This window comes from Suillus clintonianus (assembly GCF_016758775.1).
Source record: "Suillus clintonianus strain FC179 chromosome Unknown DEU56scaffold_17, whole genome shotgun sequence".
Lineage (NCBI taxonomy): Eukaryota > Fungi > Basidiomycota > Agaricomycetes > Boletales > Suillaceae > Suillus > Suillus clintonianus.
In genome coordinates this window covers 477,448-494,157 of record NW_024539241.1, presented here as the reverse complement: position 1 = coordinate 494,157, position 16,710 = coordinate 477,448, and the positions used below count along the sequence as shown (strand labels likewise).

The 16,710-nt window shown below is 46.5% G+C and overlaps 2 protein-coding genes across 2 annotated transcripts; both read left to right on the top strand.

The window, feature by feature from the left end:
* Positions 1-12,697: 12,697 nt before the first annotated feature.
* DEU56DRAFT_753975 (uncharacterized protein) lies at positions 12,698-14,840 on the top strand (the record flags this gene model as incomplete). Its single annotated transcript, XM_041349755.1, has 8 exons — positions 12,698-12,882; positions 12,906-12,978; positions 13,166-13,180; positions 13,262-13,277; positions 13,427-13,941; positions 13,990-14,208; positions 14,260-14,457; positions 14,613-14,840. 8 exons carry the CDS (start codon positions 12,698-12,700, stop codon positions 14,838-14,840), a joined length of 1,449 nt encoding a protein of 482 aa, XP_041211264.1.
* A 982-nt stretch (positions 14,841-15,822) lies between these two features.
* On the top strand, positions 15,823-16,180 carry DEU56DRAFT_753974 (uncharacterized protein; the record flags this gene model as incomplete). The annotated part of the gene is made up of 2 exons (XM_041349754.1): positions 15,823-16,014; positions 16,046-16,180. The coding sequence occupies 2 exons, from the start codon at positions 15,823-15,825 to the stop codon at positions 16,178-16,180; spliced, it is 327 nt and encodes a 108-aa protein (XP_041211263.1).
* Between the last annotated feature and the right edge of the window lie 530 nt (positions 16,181-16,710).

Below are 16,710 nucleotides of genomic sequence, written 5' to 3'. Positions count from 1 at the left end.
CCCCACTCTTCTATGCCTCTATCAACACCCACACACATAGTACAGTAACTTATACCCATATTAGACGGGCAGCTGAGGGTGACAATGTACCAATACAGATGGGCCAGCCCATGTCAGCCCATGGTAGTAATTGTACTGTGTTAGACGGGTGGGCCGATGGGCGGTGTGTACCTATTACAAACAGATGGGCCGGTCGTATATAATGTATATGGTAGTATAGGAATGTGCTATATAGGCTATCTATGTGAATAGCAGTTAATGCAGTGCGCAATGGAGACAAGTGGGCCGGTACATACTATGTGCAATAGATGACGAGTGGGCCAGGGGGATGGGTCTGATTGGGACAAGTCAGCCAATGTGCCAAGTACAGTGGATGACGGGTGGGCTAAGGGTACCGGGTGCCATGGACAATGGGTGGGCTAAGGGTACCGGGTGCAATGGAAGACGGGTGGGCTGGGGGTACTGGGTTCAATAGAAGACGGGTGGGCCAGTATGTGAATTGTAATGGAAGACAGGTGGGCACAATCAGACCACAACTGGATAAAAAAAGATTGGACCTCAGTTGCCAGTTGCCTCAGGCAGGTTTAGGCCAGTCCAGTTTCAGTTGCCTAACTTTTGTGAAAAATGAAAGACCGGTCCAAGACCGGTTTCAACCGGTCCATTGTGGAACCGGTTGCCCATATACGGGTAGTACTCATCTAGACAATTCTATTGGTGGTCTCACCTTGAAACACGATCAAGAGTTGGGAAAGATATAAGCATTTTAAGAATGGCTCGTATAACTGTCAAAGACTAATTCTTCTGGTTGTTTGCAGCTCTACAACCGGTTGTACACCGGTTGCAACCCGGACCAGTCCTGTGGCAATGTAGTACTTCTTCCTACAATTCTAATGGTGGTCCATTTGTATTAAACAGTTAAGATTTGAGTGAGATATGAGCATTTAAAGAATGGCTTGTATAACTGATAAAGACCAATATTTCCGGTTATTTGCAGTCCTACAACCGGTTGTACAGCGGTTGCAACCGGAACCGGTCCTGTGGTGGTGTAGTACTTCTTCCCATGGTTCTAATGGTGGTTTATTTGTATTAAACAGTTAATATTTGAGCGAAATATGAGCATTACAAAAAAAGCCTCCCAAACCCCCCCCCCTGCCTACAAGGATTTTCGCCACAGGCCTCACAAACATGCCACAAGGTTGACAGGGCTTACAAGACTAAAACTACTAAGTAGTAGTCTATTAATTCAATAGTTGAATACAATAGTCTATGCTCGATAGTCTTATCAATAGTTGTGTGCCTGAACTTTCTTGAACACACCACTTTCTAGTATTTCGCTTATAACTCACTAGGATCTTAACCAAAAAATGTCATGAGACTATGGATAGACTACCTTTGACAAGGGCTACAACTTTAATTTTCATTGAAAATATCCCACGGTCTACCCTGGTCATTCCTTATCATGGTCCTTGATCAAAATCCTAGTCCCTAATAACCAAAAACTCGAAATTTCATAGTCTTTCTTTACTATTTTGCTGTTTGATTATACTGGCATTCAAAATAAGATTTGTAAGGCTGTGAAAATGTTGGGAAATTCTTTGAAATTCTTTCAGAACCTACAGAACGTTCAGCAGACTCGAACCAGACCAGCCACACATACGACGTTCAGAATGAGTGCAAGCACGCATCAAGGCCATACACAACTCATTGATGGCTGCCCGGAGACCTTCGCGTAGTGTTAGTGGGAGGGGTTCTGTAACTTGCAGTACAAGAGGATGAGGAAGGAGTGATATATCCAATGCCCCCCCAATCTACCAGCCACAGTACCATGAGCTCTGCCCCCGCCCAGGATGAAGCCCCTGCAGCCAGGGTTACAGTCAGATGGGATTCTGGCTGCACCGATGCCCTTGTTCAATTCCTAGACTCTCATCCCGCCAACTGCCGTGTACTATTTAATGAATCAAAGAAGGCCCGTGATCCGACTGTCAATGAGCCTTCTCCTTCTGGAAACAAGGGCAAAATATGGGCGGCCATCGCTCAACATGTATTCGCAAACAATGAGGAGTATGGGAGTGTGTATGCTGAGGATAATAATAAGTTTGCACAGGTGGTGGGTAACTGCCTTAACTAGTGCGCATCCCCCCCCTCTCATATGGATCAGCTAACCACCAGTAATTAGTCTTAGGAATAAATACAGGAGGCATCACAAAGTTTTCAAGCAGACTGGGGCTGGTGTTAACCCCCTGGATTCTAGTGGAGGAAAAAACCTGTGAGGTGCATTTTTTTAAAATTTTAATTTATAAAACTAAATCACAAAATATTACAGAGCAAGTGTTGCTACAATTTCAGTGGTTTGATGTGCTGGATAGTCTTTGGAAAGACAACCCAGCATTCACACCGATTACGACCTCGTCCGCGCCAGGGGTAGACCATGCCGGCGGTCTGGCTGCACTTACAAAAGGGAAGCGCAAGCGCAAACATACCGTGCACCCCCCTCTCAATCCTCTCAACACTGTGCAGAGACCCCTGGCGTGCTTGACGACATCTTTGACCTGGATCTGGTTGTCCAAGGGAAGGGCAAGGGGAAAGCCATCCCCCTTCCTGATCCTGTCGCTGGCGAACCGATGGACATCGTGGACACCAACCTTGATCATGCTCACACTTCCGACGTCCCCCCCATTGAACCATCTGCCCCTGGTCACCTTGGCAGCCATGCTCTCGCCGTAGAAGATGCCATGGATGATGATCCGCCATGGGAGGTACCTGGGATGCTGCAAGATGAAGTCCTCGAACAGGACAATCGGGAGGATGAGCCCATTGCCCCGCAGCCGCTGTGTCAGTCCACCAAATGCCCTTACCCATCCCCCTCACCACCCCCCACACCACCCCCCACACATGCACCTGATACCACCAAGTTTCCCTCTGACGGAAAATTCCAAACTCACACTGATCGTGCTGTCAATCGTGGTTCCCTGCGCTCACCAAAGACACCCTCAAGTATTGCGTCGTCATCAGCATCTTTGTCGCAGTACACATGCACCACGTCATCCACATTATCACCCTCGGCATCTTCATCTTCCCGCAAGCCGAGCACAACCCACAAACCCGCACAAAAATCTAACCTCTCACAGTGTGCAGATGCCGAGCTTGAGGGTGTTGAAGGAAAGTTGCAGTCACTTACCGAGGGCATGAGTTATATCTACACCACAAAGGCTGCTACCTCAGAGTAAAAGATCACCAAGGTGAATGCCCACCGCCACCAACGTGAGCAGGCCGAGAAGGTGCGCAGTGAGGCTGCCATCGTCCACTAGCGCGCCCAAGAGGCAAAGTCCCTCGATCTTCAGGTTCTTGAGGCGCAAGCAAAGGTTCAGGCTGAGAAAAAAGCTGCTCTCCAACTCGAGATTGAGCTTCTAAAGCTGAGGGGTGGGTCCGGGTCCAGCGCCTGATTAGTTCGCCATCATCCATCTTGTTTCATATTCGTACTTTTTTGTGTTGTGCATTCGCGGATGTACATGTGTGTGTACTAAGGCTTGTTTTTCTATTCTCATGTTTACATGTCACCTTACATGCCACCCATATGTTTTACATGCCTCCCATGTTTGTTTACTGATATAATACACTTGTCTTGTCTTTGTTACGCTGAAAGCGTAGACTCAGGTAGGAGCTCTGTACTAAGTCTTATCGAAAGACGAAGATAATGCAGAGGTTCGTTTACTGTTATCGTTGGGGTCAAGGCTTGGTGACAAGAGTCGGCAAGCGAAGACAGGACTAATGGTATCGATCAGGTAAAGGCACTTAAGACGAAGAGTCTTTAGTGAATTCGTATACGAGAGCTGTCTTGCTCAAGGAAGGTCTATCAGAAGACTGAGTAGATTCAAGTTAAAGAATACAAGGCAAGACGATCGACTACTTATAGGTAAAGGTTAGTTCAGGGCAGGACTACCAAGGCAATGGTAAGGGTACAGGGTACAAGATAAGAGATACGAGATAAGACGGCGATCAGGGATGCTGTACAAGAAGGTGATAAGGCGTCATATGGTGGTACATGATAGGGAAAAAGATAGGGGAGGCCGGTCCGAAGTATGTTATCGTAACATTACCTCCCGTTCAAAGGTTTGAAGTCACCGACTTCAATCATCCTGGTTGGAATAGTAGATGGGGTCAACGTCAATATCTGCCAACATGGCGATGGCGTCGAGTTCATTCTCTTCCCGTTCTTCTGCAACGCGAGCACGTTCATGGTCAAAGGCAGCTTCGAGCTTAGCCATTTCTCCATGGAACCTATCAGCAGATTTTCCGCGATGAAGGAGCTTCTTGCCCTTGAGGAGAGGACAGAATGGGGTGAGGTGCTTGGGAGCGTATTTGCCACAAATGCGGCACTGGTATCTCTTGCAATGCTTTTGCTTATGCCCCCAATTGTTGCAAGTACGACAGACACAGTTGAAGGGATAGATTTGAGTTGTTTCTCCGGCTTCGTACTGTGCTCTCTCAATGGAGTATTGTTCGGCGGTGGTACATCCCGGTGCAGATTCGAAGTCGTAATGTTTGTAATGATGTTGGCTTAAAGGGAGCCCCATAGAAAAAAGCAATCTAGGCTTCATCCGAGTAAGCCTTTGCGCTCTGCGGAGAACGTCCATTCTATCGTCACGATCGACGGGCGTAGTAGGAGGTGGGACAGGGATAGGAACCTCGTTTTGCAATGGATAGCAAAGCGAAAGTTCAGGGGAGAGTGTCCTTGACTGGGACGGGGAGATATCAACAGGAATTTGCTGCTCTTCTTCTTCAACTTTGGGGGGAGGCGTACTGGGAGGAGATAATCCGAGGAACGAATAATAGTCCTGAGGTGGCTGGGCTACAGGAGGGGGTGTGTATGGCACATAGAGCGAGCTGCTACGTTCTACTACTTCTTCATCTTCTTCGATGATTAGGGGAGGGGTTGGAGTCGTATGCCTCATTGCTGCGATGAACGGTTCGGGAGGTGGATTGAACTCATTTTCATCCTCTATCCTCCTGATTGCGTCATCGAAGTCAACTGTGAGTCGGATGGCATTCAAGACTGCATTCTTGATCTTGCTTTGGTTGTATCTGATGGGGATCGCACCAAGACTGGTGGAGGAGTCGAGTTGGAATTGCATTGCTGCGGGAGTGAGGGCGTCTGCTGCCCGGAAAATGATGATGAGTTCTTTGAGGGTGGCATTGCCGACCCTCTCTACATAGGCGTCAAGCCTCATAGCATACTGGATGTCGAGAATAACGGCTTCCCACATGGCCCGATGCTGGCCAGGGGTCTGGGGACGAGTAAAGGGGTTGTTTTCAAAGAAGTTGGTGATACTGTGGTCGGAGCCATAAGAGCAGCTGGAGCGGTCAGACATGTTGGTTTCGAGTTAAGGTAGGTTTAAAGGCCTAATGCTCTAGAGACGAGCTTGAGTCTCTTCTTATAGGCATTGAGAAGCTCCGCTGCGTTTTCAAGTTCCGTTTCAAGGATCCATGAGTTCTCAGATTCAGGGTATCCAACCCAAGATACGAGATAACGACGTCTTGTGCCTGCCCCTTTGTGCGAGAGTATGGCTTCGATTTCGTAATGTTCTTCTCCATTGATAAGGTCAGGAGGTGGTTCGGTGAAGTTCGGGCCGTGTATCTCTGTCTCTTGATAGGAGGATAGTTCTGAAGCATGGAATGTGGAGTGAACTCTCCAGGTTTTCGGTAGCTTCAATTTGAACGTGATAGGCGATAGAACTTCTGTGATTTCGAAAGGGCCGTATCGTTTGGGAGCTAACTTCTTTGAGGGGAGTCGTGTTATGAGGTGTGCTGCGGAAAGCCAAACTTTATCACCACGTTTCCATGGTTCATACTTCTGTCCATGAGATCTTTCTGCCATTCGTTGTTGAGCAAGGCTGTGAGAAGCTAGGGCTTCTTCTCTGATCTTCTGAAGGTGTTTGATGCGGTCTTCTGCGGCTGGAAGAGTGGAGTCAGGGAAAGCGTGTGGGTATCCGCAAGGTTCGTATCCCATCATAAGGGAGAATGGAGAGGCGTTTCTGGCGCTGCCTTTTCTGGAGTTGTGGACAAATTCTGCCATGGGAAGGTGATTTGCCCAATCATTAGGGTTCGTTCGACAATATATCCGGAGGTAGGTTTCTAGTTCTTGATTCATTCGTTCAGTTTGTCCATCAGTCTGGGGGTGATAAGCGGTGGAAAGGGCGACTTGATAGTTTAGGAGCTTTCCAAGTTCTTTTGCGAGTTTAGAGGCGAACTGTGGTCCTCTATCGGAAATGATCTTGTCGTATAGGCCAAATCTAAGGAAGACTTTTTCAAAGAAAAGTTGGGCTACTCCTTCTGCGGTGATCGTTTTTCTGCAAGGGCAGAGAATTACCCCCTTCGTAAGGCCATGGTCTACCACGACCATGATAGAATCAAAGTCGAGGGACGGGGGAAGGTCGGTGATAAGGTCAACGGAGACCTGTGAAAAGGGGCGAGAAGCGGTGGAGGAGATCGGTAATAAGGGGGGGGGTAGTAGGATGCGTATTCGGCTTCATTTGCTGACAAGTTGCACATCCGTCAACGTATTTCCTAATATATGTTCCCATCCCAGGCCACCAATAGGCTTTCTTCACATTCATTCCGTGATAGTGCGGCCCGGGTGTCCGGCCGTAGGATGATCATGGTGGAGGGTAAGGATTCGATGACGGAGGTCAGAGGGAACATAAGCACGATTTTTGTAGAAAAGGACATCATCCTCGAATTTCCAATCAGAAAGTGCAGATTTCATAGGGGGAGCGCATACGCCGTTTAAGGCGTCTAATGCAGTACGGATAGTAGCATCGTCAGATGCGTCGTGAAGGAGTTTGAAATCTTCTGCAAGTTCAGCATCAATGAGATTGACAAATAGCGAGTCGGGGAGGAGGATGAGATCTTCATTATCGGATCCAGAGAAAGCATGATCAGACCGACGAGACAGAGCATCGGGGGCAGCGAGCTTGGACCCGGGGACGTGATGGAAGGTGAGGTCATAGTTGCATAGAGTTAGCTGCCAACGAGCCTGTCTTCGAGTGAGCTTCTGTGCAGACCTGAAATACAATAGGTTTTTATGGTCGGTAAAGATGATAACCTGGGTGAGGGTTTCCTTCGAGGAAATGTCTCCAAGCTTGTAAGGCGCGGATGACAGCGAGGAGTTCTCTGTCATAGATCTGATAATTTCGTTCGGCCGGATTTAGAGATTGGGAAAGATATCCGCAAGGATGATACACTCCATTTTCATCTGTTTGAAGGAGTACTGCTCCTGTAGCGAACAATGATGCATCGGTTGCGAGTGCGAATTGTCGAGTAGGATTGGGGTTCCGAAGGACAGGTTCAGAAAGAAAGCAGTGTTTCAGCTTCTGGAAAGCTTCTTCACAGACAGCTTGACCAAGAGAAGACATTGTCTTTCTTTGTAAGGTCAATCAACGGACGAGCGATATCAGAGTAATGGGAAATGAAATGCCGGTAGAAGTTGCAAAATCCAAGGAATGATCGAACTTCTTTAACGGAGGATGGGGAAATCCAATCGCTGATCCCTTTCAGCTTTGCTGGATCCATGGCGACTTGTCCTGGTCGGATAATCATTCCGAGGTATTCGACTTCTTGAGCATCAAAAGTGCATTTCTCTGGTTTGAGAAAGAGTGATTCTTTCCTAAGTTTCTGCAAAACTCGCCGAGTTCGTTCTTTCTGCTCTTCCAAGGTATCCGAGAATATAAGGATGTCATCCATATAGACGATGAGCCATCCTTCGTTGATTTCGGCTGCGAAAGTCTGATTCATGTACGCCTGGAAGGTTGCAGGAGAATTGCATAGTCCGAAAAACATGACTTTCGGTTCAAAGAGGCCGAAGGAGGTGGAGAATGCGGCTTTCCATCTATCATCAGGGTGTATGAGGATATTGTTGTAGCCAGAACGAACATCTATCTTGGTGAAGAATTTGGCATCGCTCAGCTTTGCGATAAGAGGAGGAATTAGAGGGAGAGGATAGGCATTCTTCACGGTCCACTCGTTAATGTACCTGTAATCTTGACAGGGTCTTAACGATCCGTCCTTCTTTCCAACGAAGAAGAAGCCAGATGCTTGTGGAGATTTTGACGAGGTGATAAAATCCTTTGCTACATGTTCGTCCAGAAATGCTTTCAAAGCATCGGTTTCTTTCGGGGATAGAGGGTAAGCCCTTGATGATTTCGGAACGAAGCCTTCTTTGGTGTCAATTCTATGATCGAATCCAGGGCGAGAGGGAGGAAGTTTGTTCAAGCCATCTTTTGCGAAAATATCTGCGAAGTCATGGAGATATTCGGGAACAAGTTCTTCGAACGTTTTCTTCTTCTTTGCTTGGGCGTCTTCCATAGCAAACTCCTGCGCTTTGTTGCTTGTTTTGGTGTATTCTTGCGAAGCAGCAAGTATCCAAATGTTCCTAAGCGGGGTTTGTTTGGCAAGGATTTCTTTCTTGGAAGTCCCATCACGGGTTAAGGGAGAGTCGAAGGAGATGTTCTCGATTATTCGAACATTTGCTCCATCCGTAGCATATTCGATTAGTACTTCGTCATCGGATAGAGGATAGGTGGCGATATCATCTGGATGTGGGAGGAATTGGGTGTTTCCAACCCATACATCTTCCATAGCATTGAAATTAGGGAGTTCGGGGGTAGTTTCTTTAGGTTTCTTGGATTTCTTCTTCTTCTTGATTTCTTCAATACAATGTTCCTTCTCATTGGAGAGCGTTTTGAGAGGATGAAAAGAATCGATTTCTTCTTCTTCGATAGTCGCTTTCTTGGCTTCGAATAGGAAGGGTTCTACATGGTTTTTCCTTCTTTCAAGATTGATCTCGGTTTCAACAAGTTTAGATCGGGGTGATGAAGGAAGGGATATCGTGTTTTTAGTCCAGTCGATGTCTGGATTCATGGCGGAGAGCCAAGGCTTCCCAAGGAGGACATTGTCTCGAGCAGAGAGTTGGGTAATATTGAATTTTCCCCACATGCATCTTTTGTCAAGTCTGATGGGTAGAACGCAATAATGGGAGACCATTCCTGCTTTCGAGTTGCTTCCATCCACGGTGGTAATATGGAAGGGTTTTCGGAGTTTGTGGGAGTTAATCTTGTGCTTCTTGACGAAGTCTTTATCAATAAAAGAGCCTCCTGCTCCTGAGTCAATGATAGCGGTGGTTTCAACGGTTTTCGTGCTTTTTGTAGAGAAGAGTGTCACCGGGACACGGAATTCATTGCTTCGTCCTACAGTTTTAGTATACAGCACGTAAAGGGAGGAGTCTGACGTCGATACAGGTCCTCTGTTTAAAAATCCACTCGATTGGTATCCATATCTTCTTCATCGTCAGTTTCATCATCAGGGGTTTTAGCCCTTCCCTTTCCTTTCCCTTTTCTTTCTGACGCTCCTGCGGCTCTAGTCTTGGTTTTCTTGTCAGGGCAATCCCTGGAACGATGACCTTGTTTCGAGCAGTTGAAACAAAGACCTTTCTTGAAATGGTCATCACGTTGTTGGGGGGACAAGGTCCTATCCACATCCATTGCATCAGGGTCGCGTTGATGGTGAAAGCTGGGTTTAGAGTTGGCTCGTCCTTGACCAGAGTGATTCCCAGATCCTTTCCTAGATTGATTATTGTTCCTGTTTGCGTTTCTGAACGCTTGTTCCATCTGCCAGTTGGCGCTCTGCTGGGTTGCTGCAGCGAACCATTTGTCTATGGTATCGGGAACCTCGGAGAGTCCATGAATGGCCTTCCTCAATCCATCTTTCAATCCTCTCCTGAAGAAGTACTTGAGCCCGATTCCTTCTTTCATTCCTGATAACGCAGAAAGGAGTTTGAACTCGGCAATATATTCAGCGATTTCTCCAGTTTGCCGGAGTCTTTCTAGTTTGTTCAAGGCGTCGGTTTGAGTATCAATGGATTGGAACGCGGTGTTGAAACTCTTTTCAAAGTCTGCCCATGATCCAAAGGATGGGGTTGCTCCGCTATACGCATTGGTGTAGAATGTTTCCTGCCCAAAGTGCGGCAGGTTCCTTCAGTCATATAGGCGAGGGCAGTGATGATCTTCTTCTTGTCATCGGTGTAGGTATCGGAGTTGGCAAAATGATAAGCCTTAATGCTAAACAACCATCTTGTTGCTTGGGAGGTATCACCATTGAAATCTTTAGGAGAACCGATCTTGAGTTCTGGGACTTTCGACATGGTCAACGGTCCTACTGGTGGTGGGGCCGGTGGTCTGAATGGGTTCGGGGGAGGAACTGGTGGAGGTCCAACAGGTGTCCTGGGTGGGACAACTGAACCCACTTGATGGAGGGGGGGGAGGAGGAAAGAACTGTCTTGGGGTGGGTTCTGGGATGTCGTCGGAGCTTTCGGATGAGCTATCAGAGGTCAGGACAACGTCGTCGGAATCTTCTCTCCGAGATGAAGACTGTGTTGACAGTTGGCCCTCAAGATATGAGGAGCCGATGGAAAACTTGAATCTTTTGTTACGCTGAAAGCGTAGACTCAGGTAAGGAGCTCTGTACTAAGTCTTATCGTAAGACGAAGATAATGCAGAGGTTCGTTATCGTTATCGTTGGGGTCAAGGCTTGGTGACAAGAGTCGGCAAGCGAAGACAGGACTAATGGTATCGATCAGGTAAAGGACACTTAAGACGAAGAGTCTTTAGTGAATTCGTATACGAGAGCTGTCTTGCTCAAGGAAGGTCTATCAGAAGACTGAGTAGATTCAAGTTAAAGAATACAAGGCAAGACGATCGACTACTTATAGGTAAAGGTTAGTTCAGGGCAGGACTACCAAGGCAATGGTAAGGGTACAGGGTACAAGATAAGAGATACGAGATAAGACGGCGATCAGGGATGCTGTACAAGAAGGTGATAAGGCGTCATATGGTGGTACATGATAGGGAAAAAGATAGGGGAGGCCGGTCCGAAGTATGTTATCGTAACAGTCTTGTCTTGTATCTTGTGAGTCTACTACCCCAATATAAGCTCCATCAACCTTGCACGAGCTGCATGGCCAGGGGTGCCATGATATGAAATGTCTCCTATGAGACCCACATCAGGGTCATGTGGCTCTGGAGGTGGAATAGGGTCTGCTCCCTGGTTTTGAAGGGCCCAATCATTAGTACTGCCAGCACCACCAAAGATGCCACAATTCTCTTCAAACTGAATGACCATATTGTGAAGGATAATGCAACACATGACCCAGTAGGACATGTACTGAAGGTCATCTTCACTCTGGATTGGGTGCCAAAGCTCTCGAAGAGACTGGAAGTGACCTTTAAGAGCAGCAAATGTGTGTTCCACCCGTACACGGATCTAGTAAGGATAAATATATATAAATGGATGTGAGGCAAAATAAAATAAAATAAAATACATACTTTAGAAAGGGTAGTATTAAAGGTCTTCTGGTCACTGGTCAAGGCCCCATGAGGAGGCTTCTTGAATGGGAGAATACACCATGGCTCCAGGGGATAAGCGCTGTCTGCCCAAATCCAATGGTCATTCCCAAGAAGTGTTGCATGATTTTGGAAGACGTGAGTGGATTGGAATGCAAATACATCATGTGCGCTACCGGTGTGGCTTATTGATGACCGCCTAAAATAAATTTTAATCAGAGAACTAGGTGTGAAATAAATAAATAAAATACCTGGCAGTTGAGGGAGTATTGTGATTTCCTGCTATAAAATGATTTTCCTTAGTGACCTGGCGTTTGATGAAGATTGAAAATTGATCCATCAACTGCCAGAATATCATTCTGCCACTCTGGGCAGGACTTGGACTGGACGTAGTGATGGACAAGTGCCACATCATCAGAGTCAAGGGGAATTTGATAAATGCATCATGCTGTTCAAGCAAGGCGGTCATGACACAATTAGTGCAGTTCGTGACAGATCCAACGCTAACGCCTGCCCACTGGCAAACATCCTGGTTCGAAGCTGCATTGCCATAGTGGCCCGCGCGATTGAGAAAGATGGCGAGTTGCACGGCAACAGGAAGTTGGGGATTATTGGACTCGTTATGGAAGACGGGATGGTTGCTAATCTGATCGAGAATATTGTCGAAAATATCAGGATGGACATGATGGACATGTAGCTTCATCCGGAATAGCTCGGGGCGATGGATGGCAAAGTGGTCGAGAAGCTGGATCTGTGGTGCCCACATAGGAGGCTTGTCAGGTATGTGAAGAATACGTGCCATCTGCACCTCATTCCAAAGAGCAGAAAGAGAGCCGATAATATGAGCATATTCTTGATGAATCAAAATTGAGCCACCTGATGATGTGCCCAAACCATCAGATGTCTCAGACACAGGGGAGGGTGGTGATGGGGTCCTGATAAGACCATCCTCAGAGATAGAGGAGCCAGATGAGCTAAGATCTGCTTCTGCTGTGGCAAGCTCAACCCAGGCTTGTGCAACATGTAAAAGTAGTAGTATCTATCTGGTTGAGTAACTGTTGACAACGTGACTGGCATGGCATCGTGGGTAGGCAGGCAAATCAAACTCGAAATTGGTTTTTTTTTTTTCATTTTAACATGGCAAATTGCCGGTGATGTGTTTGTTGGGCACAAAGCGCTTGACAAGCTTGTCCTTGCACTTGCTAAACTCTTCACTCTTCGGTACATCTTGGTCACTGAAGAGCAACAGGAGGTATTCAACAAAACATTCTCATGCCTGGAGTCCACAAAAGGGACTCCCACTCATGCACTTGAATGTGAATACTGCTTACAAGAAGCAGGCAGCCATGGAGACTTTGCAATCACATTCCAAGATCATTGCTATCTATGACAAATACCTCATGTTAGACACTTGGCTTCCTTATCAGGTTCCCACACTGCAACCTCTCGTTGATGATGAGAAGCGCAAGCCACAAGAATTCTTCACAAAGTCACACTCACCCCGGTCATTAGTCATTCCAACTGGGAAGCGACAGAGGTTACACTTGGACTGAAGCTGAACCTGGTGATTGTATTATTCCACTTGGTGATTGGTGTTTCATTGCTTGGCTCTGATTATGCACTACTACATACATTTTGGATACCACTTATCAATTAGTTCATACATACTCGCAATGAATTAGAATTACCAATTGATCAATCTTGATGCTGGACTCACATAACACACAATCAAAAATAATCATCTTATTGTTTGCCAAAATCATGGCAAAAAGGATCGCCTAACATATGTAAGTCAATCACCCTGCTGTCACTCCAACAATTGGCATTGCTTTCTAAAATTGTCCGGGTATTTTGAGTATTGCTGACAGATTCACATTTTGTATTGTAAGTCATTGATTATGACCTATTTGTTGTTAACTTAGGCCCGTACTACTTGCAAACAACAGATACTGCTTTGTCTGATTCTACAGTCTTTGTAGCAATACCCCATGAACAACATATACAACAACAGCATTAAACTGAATCCGCTACAGGCACTGGGCATCAACCCTCCGCATCTCCACTGCCTAATCACATCATAGAAAATGACATTTTGATGTATGATGCTGAGTGTCAAGCCCAAGTTTTCAGCCCTCCAATTGAGCCTCAAGCTCCCTCTTCTGCGACTCAGATGAGAGATGCGAGCACAAGTCCCATCATTAGCTCCAAATCTGTGGACTTCTCGCACCAAACTCCTTCACTGGCAAGACCTTTTCCACTGCCTTCTGCCATCAAAGATCATCTCAATCGGCTTGTTGCACAGCACTTTCTCGAACTATCTGATCATGTCTTGGTTCCAGCTCTGGAGAATGCTGTCGATAGCTTGATCCCTTCTGTGGTTGAACAGATATCAGACAATATAAAAAATGCCACTATTGGTCCCCAATCCCATGGTCGTAAGGGTAAGGATATCTTATCAGATACGCAATTAAGTGATAGTGAGGATGATTTGAAACCAAGTCCTTGTAGGAAGCGTCCTGGCAAGCGAGGCCTGAGGAATTGTTTACATGTATGTGTTTAACAAATTGTTTACTTCAACTTATGCTAATTACATCAGGTTGCATTCTGGACCTATCTAGAAGAGAACAGGCATCTCAAGGGAAAAAATTGCTCACTGCCTCAATCTCCTTCATTAGAAACTCTTCATGTGTTCAACAACAACAATGACTGCATCCCCACCCAAGGCGATATATCCATTGATTGGAATAACTCACTGAAGAAATCTCCTTGGAACACGGAAGTCATTAACCTCCTAGTCATTACTTTTCAAGCGAAAGTCAGCAACGGCACATTTGTTAACCTCCTAGTCATTTATTTTAAATTGAAGGTCAGCAATGGCACCTTTGCAAAAGTCATCTTTGATGCAGAAACCATAAGCCTCGACAATCTGTGCACATTGTGCATTGAGAAACTACGCCAAATCCAAGTGCAGCATCGACAACACATTCAGATTGGTAAATTTGCCAATGTTGAAGACATGAATCAGGCTTCTCGCAAATTATCATTGAAGCAACCGACTGGACAGGTGCAATACTCAAAAACATGGGGTATATTGACAGTTATCAATTTGAGTATCATCAAATACCTTTACAGACTCTGGAAAGACACCAAAAAATAGTGGGACAAAATTGACACTGTAATACTGATACCTGGGATATGATCAAATGTATCATTGACCAGTTAGATGTTGAACAGATGAGTGGTGATGAAACAGACACCCCACTAGGGGTGACTCCGAAGGTGGTAAGGCGAGTTGGCCTTCCATGGCTCAGCCTTGACATCAATGCTTTTGAATCAGCTGGAGGAACATTGATAAAAGTTGGTCCATTAGAGCTGTGCGCTCAGGACCCAGGATTTGTGTGCAACCCTCAAACTGCAACACATTTTAGCACTTATATGAAAAATTGAAGTGTGCTCGGTGGTCATGTGGAGATACCTTTTTACCATGTAGCTCCAGGTTCTCGAAGCGCTGCAGGTGGGGGTGTAAAATCTCGTGATAGAACAAATAGCCTGGTAACAAGAGAAAGCCAGTGTCTCAACTTCCTCATCATCCTTACACAGTCAATACTTGTCAATTTCACCAAGGATATAGTTTATACCCTTCTTGATATCTTTCTCCAGTGAATCAAAATTGTGATGGGTGAAAGTTGTATGAGAAAATTCTTCTCCAGGAGCGGTGGGATGGAAGTTGCTGCTGGGTATGGGGATCAAGTCTAGAGGAAGCCAGTCAGTGAATTAAGAGATGCATAACAATAGATTATTGAACCATAGCCAGTTGCCATTGTTATACATTCTGGGTGTGTTTTTTTAAATGTAGCTATAGAGATGTCCCATGGCAGTATCTACCTGATGTGAAAAGCAACCACCTACTTGAAGGACAGAAAATTTGAATTGAAGAAAAAGTTAATTAATACTACCACCTCCTGTTAAGACCGTGCTCAAAGGGCGGATCCGAAGGGCTTGGCTTCAGCTCGTGCGCTGCGCCCCTTACCCGAGTACATGCCCTTAATTTCCGAAGGCTAGAAACAAAGTCCAAGGGAGGATGATGAATCCCAGTGGACTTCAAGGGGACAAGTCTGGTAGGCTTTTCGAGGAAGAGTCGGGCCGATGTTCAGGGGGTTAGTCCGGCTGACATAAGAGGATTAGTCCGGCTGACATAAGAGGATTTGTCCGGCCAACATAAAGGGGGTTCGTCGGCCGACGTAAGGAGGGTTAGTCCAGCCGACATAAGAGGATTAGTCCAGCTGACATAAGAGGATTAGTCCGGCCGACATAAAGGGGGTTCGTCGGCCGACATAAGGAGGGTTAGTCCGGCCGACATAAGAGGATTAGTCCGCCAGACAATAGGGGCTTAGTACACCCGGAGAATAGGGGCTTTAGTCCGGCGGACATGAGGGACAGAACAGACAAGTGTAAGGACAGAAAGACAGGAAGTCCGAGGGGACAGAAGGACAGGAAGTCCGAGAGGACAGGATGTCTGAAAGGACAGAAGGACAGGAAGTCCGAGAGGACAGGATGTCCGAAAGGACAGAAGGACAGGAAGTCCGAAAGGACAGAAGGTCCGAGAGGACAGAAGCTAGAGGTAAGACTACACTAGACAATGTCCAGAGTAGAAACTGACAGAGGTAGACTACCCGAAGGTAGAGGTGGAGTATAGCCCGAGGAATCAATCCCAGGACACAGAGGTTGGACAGGGAAGTGGACCCGGGCCCATGGAAATGGTTCCGGGTCCGAGGAAACAGGAATGAGGATAATCTAAGGTGATATTCGAACTGAGGAAACTACTATGAGTTTACAAGGTATTATATACTATGGACATGTGCGACGGGGACGGAGTCAGCAGAGATCCGGGTCAACGCGAGGAACATATGGAAAGGTTAAACTGACAGGCGCAAGGAAAATAATACAGGAACAGAGACGGAGATGAAGTATTGAATGGATCCAGGCATAGGAGGTATGATCGAGAATGAAGTCGGATATTAACTGTCAAACAGATCCGGGCATATAGGGGTTAGGACAAGGGGACTATACAAATGGGGTAACAGAATAGGAGTAGGACCGGAAATGAACTGTCAAGCGGATCACGGGAGATGGGGACGGAGATGAACTGTGAAGTGGATCTGATGTTTTAGGGGTTAAGTGGACCTGGGTCCGAAGCTCAGGATCTGAGTAGGTCCGATGTTTAGGGTCCGATGCTTAGGGGTTAAGTGGACCCGAGCGGGTCTGACATATAGGATGTCTGACGAATACAGGAGGAGCGGACGAGCAGACGAGTGAG